The sequence below is a fragment of the Juglans regia genome, chromosome 8 (genome assembly GCF_001411555.2).
Source record: "Juglans regia cultivar Chandler chromosome 8, Walnut 2.0, whole genome shotgun sequence".
In the NCBI taxonomy this organism is placed as follows: Eukaryota; Viridiplantae; Streptophyta; class Magnoliopsida; order Fagales; family Juglandaceae; genus Juglans; species Juglans regia.
The window spans coordinates 18101394-18113567 of NC_049908.1; the positions used below are offsets into that span (position 1 = coordinate 18101394).

At 34.7% G+C, this 12174-nt stretch overlaps 1 protein-coding gene across 1 annotated transcript; it reads left to right on the forward strand.

Moving 5' to 3' along the window:
• The first annotated feature begins 8679 nt into the window (after positions 1 to 8679).
• LOC109000533 (protein FAR-RED ELONGATED HYPOCOTYL 3-like) lies at positions 8680 to 9540 on the forward strand. Its single transcript, XM_035692793.1, has 2 exons — positions 8680 to 9129; positions 9241 to 9540. The coding sequence occupies exons 1-2, from the start codon at positions 8680 to 8682 to the stop codon at positions 9538 to 9540; spliced, it is 750 nt and encodes a 249-aa protein (XP_035548686.1).
• Positions 9541 to 12174: the final 2634 nt, after the last annotated feature.

Below are 12174 nucleotides of genomic sequence, written 5' to 3' on the forward strand. Positions count from 1 at the left end.
AATTTAACTTTAGTTGAACAAAATGTGAAACTGAACAAGGGGAATGAAATGGGCTGGTTTAAGCCCCAAAACAGAATGCATAGTAGAAAAATTTTGCAACGCCTGGACAGCTAGTAGCTTTAGTACATTCATGCTCTTAAACATCCCCCACTTAACCAAAATCTCAACTACATATTTAAACAATACTAGAGTTGTAGAAAACTTAAGAAAAGTATCACATTTTTCTGAAAACATAGCATAAATAATGGATACAACACTCGACAACTCAGAATTCCCATAGCAAGCTTACTAGTTTAATTAAAATTCTTAGTAGCTTACTTAGACCATAAACCTTGAAGAAAGTATGTCTAAAATATAAACCTCAACTCCATTAATTTAACACATAAAGACAAGACTTAACATAATTAAAACATGGCTTAAACTCGAGAAAATACAAGGAATGACTACAACAAAATGCCTTGCAAAAACACACGACTAGAAATAAAACAGAGCATAACACATAAAAGCTATCATTCCTCTACTCGGTTACCACCCAATTAGAACAAATATTAGAGGAAACAAATGAGAAATCAATCTAGAAACTACCACACAACAATAGGCCATCACATAAATTCAAAAACCCCAAATACATGGCACGAGTTTGCTTAGCACGATTTCAATCCGCAAAAAATCTTGAGGATAAGAGCATTACCTGACTTGGCTTCCCTTTCAAGATTCAGAAACAAACATCAAACGAGAAATGGAAGAGGAAATCTAATGATTCACAACTGCCAAAATCACTCTCCTCGAAGGAACTTCGTTTGGATCTTAAGCTTGGGAAAGGGAAGAAATCGGCTTGAAGAAGGAAAAGGAGTTGTGTGGGCTAGAGGAAACCGAGAGGGTCTTTTTGAGTGAATGAGGGAGGGGGTTTCACTTAGATAGGGCTTGAGAGATTTTTCTTCTTTCTTACATTAGAAGCCGATGGGTGTAAGGGAAAAAGAACTCATTTCTTGCCTTAGAAGCCGACGGATTCAAAGGGATAAAGACTTAATGGCTTTTAGTCAAAACTTATCCCATAAGCCAGGGAGATGGACGGCGGAGATTTAAGTGTGGGAATATATTTCACTTGCCTACCCATCCTATGATGGATAGAGCTTGGGCCATTTCTTGAATAGATAAAAAAAATTAGAGGGCTTAAGAGAAAAATATTGTAAAGTCTTAAAATCATGCCCTTGAATTATTTTAATAACCCATATAAAAATAAAAGCACACTTATCTTAAAATAAAATAATAAAATGATAAAAATATTTATCTCAAAATACTTAACTTAAAGAATTAATAAAATGACATAAGGACCTACGTAGTAGGACTCGGGTATTACAATTATAAACTCCAATACCTTGATTCCCATACAAGAACCACACAACAAACTCCATTTCTCAGCTTACCAAAGATCTGAATACATCATTAAAGTCATAAAAACCCAATTTTTATCAAGCTTATGCCCAAACTAACAACACTAAACACATTGCTCCCAACTGGAACCTAGAGCCATCATTAACACCAATAATCGACTTCCTTATTCCAGAAAATACTTCCATTAAACCATTAACACAACCCCCTAATATCTATTAAGAAAATAAGTAGAGAAAGATTACTCACCAACTTGAAAAATTTGAAGAGGAGGCTCAGTTTGCACTGTTCTAACCAATAGCTCTTGGTTTTCATGATTGTTGTGCGATTTGCTCTTAATTTGAATGTAGTGCAGCTAAAGCTTTGTGTTTTTGCCTGAATAGAGAGAAAAACAAGAGAAAAGTAAGTGATATTGACACCTGAAATTTATGTGATATTCTTCTGGGATGTAAATGAATTTTTAAAAGGAAATTGAGACCTAGTGGTACTATTGATAAATTTAAAGTTAGGCTAGCTGCAAAGGGCTTCGCAAAGAGAGGGTATCAATTATTTTGATACATATTCTCTAGTTACTAGCATAACCACAATTCATGTTCTAATTGCTCTAACTGCAATCCATAAACTTGTGATCCACCAAACGGATGTAAAGACCGCCTTTCTTAATTGCAATCTTGAAGAAGAGATACATGGATCAACTAGAGGGTTTTATGGTTCCAAGACAGGAAAGAAAATTTTCTAAACTTATTAAATCTTTTTTTGATTTAAAGCAAGCCCTTAAACAATGGTACAAAAAAATTGATGAAATAATTTTATCTTATGATCTTAAGATAAATGAATGCAGTAAGTGTTTATACTCTAAAATAGTTGATGGTGCATGTGTAATGCTATATCTTTACGTTAATGATATTCTTATCTTTGGTTCCAATAGAAATTTATTATTGATGTTACAAATCTTTTATCTAAGAATTTTGACATTAAAGACATCGGAGAAGCATTCTTGGTATTAAATTAATAAGATATCGTGATAGTAATAGCATAAATCAATCTCATTATATTGAAAATATTCTTAAGAAGCTTGATAGATTCGAATGCAAACCTATTAGTACTCCCCTCTTGATCTTTGTTTGCATTTAAGTAAAAATCTTGGAAATACTGTGTCACAACTGAGATATTCTCAGATTATTAGTATGTTGTTGTACATTGTTAACTCTACTAGACCTAATATTTCATATGTTATAAGTAGACTTGGCAGATTCACAGGTAGACCTAATGATTCTCATATGAAGGCATTGGATAGAATTTTTAGATATTTGAGAGGAATCATGACATATGGTATCCATTATTTTAGGTATCTCATTGTATTATAAGCATGCAATATGCTAGTTGGATAATTGACGCAATAGACAGTAAAGGAATGAGTACATATATTTTCACTCTTGGAAGAGCAATTGTGGCTTGGAGATCTTCCAAGCAAATTGTGATTTAACGGTCTACTATGGGAATTAATAGCCTTGGATACTTTTGAATATGAGGTAGAGTAGCTTAAGAATTTATTGACAGAAATTGTACTAGTTAAAAAGCCAATGCCAACTATTTTTGTTCTTTGTGATTAGTGTTTGTAATAATAAACATTTTAATCATAAAAAGAGACATATGAGTATCAAACATTCTACTATAAGATACTTGATAAAAAAAAATGGATATTAGACTCTAGAATATGTAAAGTTAGAAGATAACCTTGTAGATGCATTAACGAAAAGACTGATACAATCGAAGATTATACATGCATCAAGGGAGATGGGACTAAAGCCAATTAATTAGGTCACTATTAAAACCTAACTGACTAGAGATCTCAAGAAGAAAGTTCAATGGGAAGAACAAGCTACTTGGGTGATTAAAAAGCATTATTAAAATATTATTAATTCGTCCATTCCCAGGGTGAGAGGTACAAATGTAACAATAAAGGAAAAACTAAATACTTTGAATGAGTCCAAGACTAAGGTGAGCTATTGAATTGCATGTACCTTTTGATGACTCACCTATGTGAGTGTGACTGCGGGGCCACAGTTTATGGTAATTAGGATATTCCCTAGAGAGCTCATGAATCCATGATACTGTGCATGCCCTTTATGCACCACCTTGATATGATCCTAATATATGTCGTATTATGTGTATGGTGTAGAGAAGCCTGAGTTAAAAGATTCTAGTTTAAGACTTGGTTTACGATGGATTTTTAGATGGAAACACTCTAACACAAGATAGACGTTTAAAACTGCAAGCTACCTCTATTGATGCATAATACTTAGCCCAAAGAAATTTCTTTAAAATCGTCTTCAAAATATTTTTATCAAGTGGGGGATTGTCAGTTTTAGACTTGAACTATTGTTAAGTAAAAAATAATATGAACTATTGTCATTGTTCAATGTGTTGCTTCAATGGTCAAATTTCAAATTTCAAATGTTCTATGGTGACTTGAACCAATGCATTCCACTTGGGGATAGGAGCCTTAACCACTTGACCACCAAACGAGAGATTGCATCTTTTGGTGAATTAGAAACCTTTGAATGTGTTCACTGTAAATTAAAAAATTGTAGACTTTTCACAAATGTCATTTCATTCTTTATAGATAGGGAACCGCCACCCACGAATTTTACTCCTTCATTTTGTATCTTTCTTTCTTTGGATGTTGATTATTATATATTAGGTTGGAGGATCTTCTTTTGTATGCATCGAAAAGGAGATTAACAGGAACCGATGTTGTATCTTGAGAGTAGACTGTCAAGAAGTTTAGTGCAAGTTAAAATTTCAGGAACATAATCTACTTTAAGGAAAGTGTTCATCACAACACACCTCAACATCGGGTTATCATTTGCTAAATTATTTTATTTTATTTTATTTTATTGTCTAGTTTACAAAGCATATGCCATATATGTTTTATATATTCCATATTTTCCCAACAGATTCATCCGGCTATGCACCAAGCATTGAAAATAAGTTTCATACCTTGAGTAGCGATGGTGGTGATGGAATGAATATCTAAAAAATCAATCGACTCCTATGGGGTTGGGCCAAATTGAATATTTTCCAGAATATTTAACCACGAGCCTATAATCCGCGCAATGCACGGACCGTTATTTATACTGAATTTTATAACTAAATAGTTCAACAACTACTAATAAAATGTATATCAATATATAAAATGGAACATGCATATATGAAAGAGTTCACTTTACCAATAAATATTTTATGGTCAATTTACAATATTAAAAATGTAATATTTATATATATATATATATGGTTGTTCAATTTAAAACAATGTAAAATATTTATAATTAGAGTATGAGACACGATTATTCAATTAATATTTTTTCTAGATTTTTCTCCTCTTGGATGACGTAGCCTAAGATTTATGATCCTCTTCCTTTGTATTTGAGTTGATATCAAGATCAATGTCTACAGTAGTTTCCTGAAATAAAGTTAATATCGTTAATAAATGTCTATATATAAAACATTTTAATCATTATATTTCTAGTAAAGTAAAATATAGTAGTCTACTGTTCAACAATTGATAAATGCTTGAACACCTTAACAAATGATAAATGAAATTAAATATAAGTCCACATCAATTCTACGAAAAAAACAAATTATATTACAGGCCATAGAGTATAATTTACTCACCAGACTCTCAAACTCACATTTGCCTAACCAACAAAAGCTAATGCATATTAATAGCCAATAAGTAGTAAATATGAAAAGGGAAAAAATGGATTAAAACTAAAAGGTGCAGAATGTGTTTAATCATGACCCAATTAAATATCCAGATATAAAGGATCATATCCAACTACAATGGTTATGGTTATCCTTCACAAACTGCATATAGGAAACAGAGCAAAAGCACCATTGTACCATTTCTGAAGCTGTGTTAGTACAGCCAGCACTTGAGTTTTGGGAATGAAAATTGAATTTTTACAGAGAAAATAACAAATTTCTCCACTGTAAATGCTGAGTATGATGGATATAAATGCCATCCAATGGAAACTAAATAGTTCAAGGGAAGGCAATAAAAAATCTAGAGAAAAGGGCTTGTCACTTGCCACTCTGTAAGTGCAAGACTTCACCACTCTACCAACATCTATGAAGTCAAATAAAATCTAAAGACTATTTCAACATTACAGAAACTTTCTTTAAAATTTTTTTTGAGAAAATACTTCATATAGAGAAGTCTCATTCCTAACAATTTATATTAGAGGGCATCTTTTACAATCTTCTAAAAATGGACTGAAACTGGAATGGTATATGCTTTCTTCGAAACATATCCCAGCTACTGCACTCTGCGGTAGGAGAAAACTACAGATACAACTGTAGATGAACCTTTAACACTACTCAAGTCCAACTAATCATCCTCACCACAACAGTTCATAATGTTTGTTCGGATCATCATTTTAATCTGGTAAATTGATTTTACATTGTGTACGATAGTAATAATCATAAAGAGCAAGAGCCGGGGTAGATTTCACCCATCCCTATAAAAATGTTTAAGGAACACAGAATAAATTGGATGAGACAATTCATAGACATTGTCGATTTCACTCTTCCCGCTTGTTCAACTAAGTTACGACATTAAATAACTTGCATACGTCATTAGTTTAAGACTATGAAATCAGCTATAGCAATTTGATGAAACATCCAAAGTTCAAAACTTTTAACTAGCCCATACAGTATCATATTTTGAATCGTATGAAGTCTCACATGTAAAAAAACAAACCAATAAAATCTCATGCATTTAATTCAGAAAAGCATATCCAACTGGATCAAGAATTCCTGTTAAATACTGGATCAGTGAACAAAACTCACCAGATTATAAGTTTGCAAAGCCTCTCACACACGCAAAACAAAACTCTTAACGATCAGATCTTCAAACTAAAGCCTTTTTACACTTGATTGTGTGCAGATAGTGGTTTAGGTGACATAAAAAATTAATTTCAAATCCAAATCATAATTAGCATTGTCTCCAGCGTATGGTACCAATGTAATTGGACCTAATCCTCTAATCCTTTATATTGAGAATGACGTAAAAAATTGCGAACTGTTACATGAGAATGCAATTTCCGTTAAATCTTTCAAAACCCAGAAGGCAATGTTTGACTACAACCTCACAAAGAGATCGAAAGATTAAAACTTTTGTTGGAAATCAAGCTTTAGATGGAACCTAAGTAAAAAGGGGTTAGTTACATTTTCATTGAAATCGGACTCCTCCATGGCGAGAAGGAGCTCCTCGCTGTGGGGTTGGGGCCACCGAGAGGGAAGCAGAAATGATGTTGGAATCGTCCTCGTCGACCACGGGTAATGCGTCCTGAACGCCGGTAACTGCAACATTTTTCCTTTTCCACTGTGGGGCAGTATGAATCTCTTTTCCATGTAGATAAGTTTTCTTCTTTTTCCGCCCCCACCCCCAACAGTTTCCTTTTCAGTTTCTCCCAAAGTTATTCTCTCCCAGTGCCACTTCAATTTTTTGACTCCCTCAAGAATTTTCTCTCGCAGATTGCTCAATCCCCTTCACCCCGTAGTGCATCGTCGCCGTTGTCGGCTGCCTTCGTCACTCAAGTAAGCCTTTGTAGGCCCATCCATACCTCTGTCTCTGTGACCTTTCATTGTGACCGTTGGATAGAAGCATAATGCTAGCTTCGGGTTCCTCTCCCGTCGATGTTCAAGTACTTTAGCGACCTTCGTGAGCGCATCGTTCAGGCAAGTTTCGTCCCCGATACAACCCATAGCCTCAACCATCCGAGTAAAGCTACCCATCTGCCTCGTTTTCACGTACATCACACGAATTGATGATTTGATTTTGATTTTTTTATTTTTTAACTCAACTAACCCCTTTCATACCCAAATCAGAGCAGAGTCGGTAATGGTTTTCCTCCCCCCGTCTGGGATCTCTGACGAGAAAGCTCCAACCGACCGAACCCACCATGACCGACTCACACATGTTTTCACTTTCCTTTTTATTCCTAAAATTTTTTTTTTTTTTTTTTCTATTTTTCTTATACCCTGTTACTTTCTTTCAAGCATCCATGGTTAAAGAAAAAGGATGGTTATAGACTTTCAGATCAGTGCTTGTTTATTGGATAAAGTTTGGATTTTTTTTTTTTTTTATCAAGTACCGAAAATCATAGCTGTGCTTGAGTTTTTTTTCTTTTGTATTTTTTGTCTATTTCCTATTGAACATGGCGATCTCCAAAATCGAAATTCATTGCAGCAAAAGAAGTAATAAGAAAGAAGATTACACGGAGAGTAGTTCTTAGATGAGAAAAATGAAATCGTTGCGGAAAAAGAGAAATTTTTTCTTAGAGATTCACCGGGAAAGAGAGAAGATGGAGGTTTAGTCACAGACCAGATTGTAAATAAATCGGGTTTGCCACATCAGCCTTCGTATGGCGTGTGATAGTAAAACCGACTGAATGGTACATTTATTCATGTTGCTTTTCAGGAAGTCGATGGAGAAAGATGATGATGATTCTGAAAAGGGGACTGTACGGTACAGTCTACGTTGGTGGATTGCGTACGGAGTACTGGGCTTTTAGTAAATTCATCTCAAATTTATGTTGTGAAATATCAAAACTACCCCTTTCAATAAATTTCCTCCAATCCAGCAATATCCCTCCCGATAGACGTCCCTCTCCTCTACCATTTTCGTCCCATTCTCCTTCACTTTTGAATTTATTGAAAGGCCTCCAACAATATCCCTCTATGAGATTCTGTGGTATCACTGGTATGTGAAAAGCCTCACTTTATTTCTTTTAGGCCAACTATCATATTTATTTTGCATTTTAAAATTTTGAAGGTAGAAAAAGGCGACAAAAGCAACAAGTTCTCCTATTTGATTCAACTTTTAAAGCCCTTCCAAGGGTATGAATCAGTTAATTCCTTCCTTTTACTTCTCAATGTAAACAACTTTTGACTTCCATTTCGATAGGGACGTATCTTCACTTTTTATTTTCCCATTCATTTGAGTGCCCAATCAATGTGCAGAAAGCTCTCTTGCTCCTAATTTAGTCATTTCACATTTCATTTTACCTTTTTCTTTGTGGAAACAATCAATTCCGCTACACTTGTTGTTTTATATGCTAAAATATTATTGTTACTTTAATTTATTGTTCTTGCAATCATGCTCTTCCTTATTCTCATGTTCTTATTATTTTAATTTGCTTAGCAACGTTGTTGCTTTAATTCGCTAGGTCTGTATGTTGTTTTGTTGTTGTCTTACAATCATGCTTTAATCTATTAGTCATGAACAAGATGGAAGAAAGTGGCAAAAGTAATCTGGTTGAACCCACCACATATACTCGGCGATCGTTGTTTTCTGAAGATGAGCTTTTAGAACCGACAACGGGCTCTAATGCTGAAGATGAGATATTAGAGCCAACGTCAGGATGTAATGATGATGAGGGGATGTTAGAGCCAACGTCGGGCTGTAATGATGATGAGGAGGTTTCAAAGCCAACGACTGGGATGGTTTTTAAAACTGAGGTGGAACTCATTAAGTACTATAAGAAATATGGGAAACAAACTGGATTTGGAATAATGACTCAACGAAGTAGAAGGACTCAAGATGAGAGTGTTAAATATATAACATTTGGTTGTGCGAGTGGTGGGAAGGCAAGGAATTGTAGTATTAATCTCGTTAAACCACGTCTGACAACCAAGACTGAATGTAAGGCAAGAATTAATGCAGTCTTGGTTGGTGAGTTGTTGCACATAAATACTGTGGAAAATGTACACAACCATGGCTTAAGTCCAAGAAAGGCAAGATTCTTTAGATGTAATTGAGCTATTGATGATTTTGTCAAGAGGCAACTAGACTTGGTTGTCGAGGCTGGTGGATTCGATAAACTACCATTTATTGAGAAAGATGCACGAAATTATATTGACAAAGCCCGTCACCTTAGACTTGGCAAAGGAGGTGTTGTAGCATTGAGAGATTATTTCGTGAGAATGCAATATAAGAATGAGGGTTTTTACTCATTGATGGATTTAGATGACGATGGAAAATTAAAAAATATTTTTCGGACTGATGCACAGAGCAGAGCAACATATGGGTATTTTGGGGACGTTGTGAATTTTGATACAACGTACCTAACAAATCGATAAGGTATGCCATTTGCTCATTTTGTTAGTGTTAATCATTATGGACAATCCATATTGTTGGACGCAGGTTTGATATCATGTAAAAATACTGAAACGTTTGTTTGGTTATTTGAAACTTGGTTGAAATGCATGGATGGGAGAGAGCCAAAAGTTATCATCACTGATCAAGACAGGGCCATGAAAAATACTATTGAAATAGTTTTTCCAAACACCCAACACAGATACTGTTTGTGGCATATTATGCGAAAATTACTTGAGAAGTTGGGTTCACATTCCCAATACAACTATGGTTTGAAGACTGCCCTGCACAAATGTGTTTATGATTGTCAGACTCCCGACGAGTTAGAGGCTTCTTGGGAGGTGTTTCTTAATACTTACAACTTGCACAACCATGTATGGCTTCAAAGTCTGTATAGTGAGCAAATGCATTGGATTCCTGTATATCTAAAATATACATTTTGGGCTGGGATGAGCACAACTCAAAGGAGTGAAAGTATGAATGCATTCTTTGATGGATTTGTGCATTCGGGGACAATGTTGAAAGAGTTTGTTGATCAGTTTGATAATGCACTGAGGAAGAAAGTAGAGAATGAGATAGCAGCAGACTTTCATTCATGGAACTGCACAATCCCATGTATAACCCATTTACCTGTGGAGAAGCAAATTCAAGAATTGTATACTAACTCTAAGTTTAAGGAAGTACAGTCCCAAATCCTAGGGATTATCTATTCACATTGTATTTTCATCAAAACAGAGGGGCAATTTCGACATATTAAGTTAATGACCAACTGCAAGTCGAGGACTTTATTAAGCGGGTTACATATCAAGTATACTTCAATGAAAATGAATGTGAGGCAAAGTGCATGTGTAGCCTATTTGAGATGAGAGGCATTTTATGTAGGCATATTCTTGCAATTTTCTCAGTGCAGGATGTCCAAGTGTTGCCTTCAAAATACATTATGGACAGATGGAGGAAGGACATTAAACGTCAGTATGCTCTCATTTGGAGTAGTTATGATGATTTGAGTGGTAAACCAGCTGCTAGCAGGTACTCTATGTTGATTAAGTTATGTTACGAAGTAGCTACAAATGCAGCAGAATGTGATGATAATGCAATAGATATGGCACAAAAGTTACGAGTAATGAATTTGCAATATATAAAAACAAAGACCCAACCCACACTTGCGCAAATGAGTACTAAGGGACATGATGTTGAGGTTGGAAGTTCAAAAAAAGTTTTGAGTCCTCGAGTTGTTAGAGGTAAAGGGAGACCTCCATCGAAGAGAAGAGCACAACCAATTGAGAAGATTATGAAAAAGCGACGTACTAAAAATAACCAATTCGATGCCCGTGACAATAGCAAAAGAAGAAATGTATTCCATTATTCTCTCTCTCTCTCTCTCTCTCTCTCTCTCTTCAATAGTATTTCTCATTTGTATTTAATATGTTGAATTTTTAATTTGATTTTTAAGAAAATATATACATATATATGGAATTGTAGACAAAGAAACAAACGGAAAATGACAACATCACGAGTGGCCATACACATTTTATAGAGATTGTGTTAGTGACTGGCTCACAACAAAGTGTCATTTCACAGGTATGCAATTTTTAAGTAAGTACATGTTTTTTTTTTAAATATTGCGATTATTTTTGTGGTTGTTAATTTAGAGTTTGGTGATTTTTACAGATGGATGAGGTGTTACAGATAGATCATCAACATCATGATCAGCTTACTCAGTTGGCGAACCCTTCCACGAATTGATGTTTTGAATTTTTGCGTTTTTGATAATGTAGTTTGAGAGTTGCTACTCAGTGTTGGTTTTGAGTTTGTGATAATGTATTTTGAGAGTTGTTACTCTATGTTGGTTTCAAGTTTTTGATGTATTCTCAAAGATGCTACTTTAGGAATGAAGTGCAGTTTTTAATATTACTGCACGCAAAAAATTTGCTTATAAAGTATGGTTGTTGGACAGTACATTGCTATATAAATAAAACCACAAAAGCAGAAAATTTATTGTAAACTCACAAGTATGGTACAATGGTACAATGTAGCACATAAAGTGATATTAGATACTTACAACACTTGCAACAACACTTACAAGTGACCAGTCTAACTACAACAGTTACAAACTTGGCAAAGGAGCTAAGTCCCCAACACAACATTAACAACATTAATTGTCATTTGATCTTGATCCTAATAACCAAAATGAGATTAAAATTGAAGCTCGCAAATCAAAGATTCCATGATCATCTAGGTTTCTCTGTCAACAATCTGGCCTTCACCAAGAGTAACAGAAGCTAAAGGGATGCCACCATAGGGACTCTGCACCAGACCCAACGCAGAAATTTCATTGTTTTAAATTAGACCAGTAAACTAACAATGCAACCACAACATCAACCCCAGTAAAGGGCCTCAATATAATGCTTCAGTTCCCTTGCATTGTGCTCCACCGATGCCTGCATACAAGAATAAATATTAGAAGCTAGCACACGAGCATAATGTTATGCCATTTATGAACATGATAGAAAGATACTAGAAGTGAAGCAATATTTAAAATTATATCACAAAAACATAAAGTGAAATAATCATTGAAATAAATTGAAGACAAGCTAGAGACATAAAGTGAAATAATA

Coding starts and splice junctions, on each gene's coding strand:
- LOC109000533 (XM_035692793.1), top strand. CDS start 8,680: ATGAACAAGATGGAAGAAAGTGGCAAAAGTAATCTGGTTGAACCCACC. Junction 9,130..9,240: donor CAAGAATTAATGCAGTCTTG/GTTGGTGAGTTG, acceptor GATTTTGTCAAG/AGGCAACTAGACTTGGTTGT.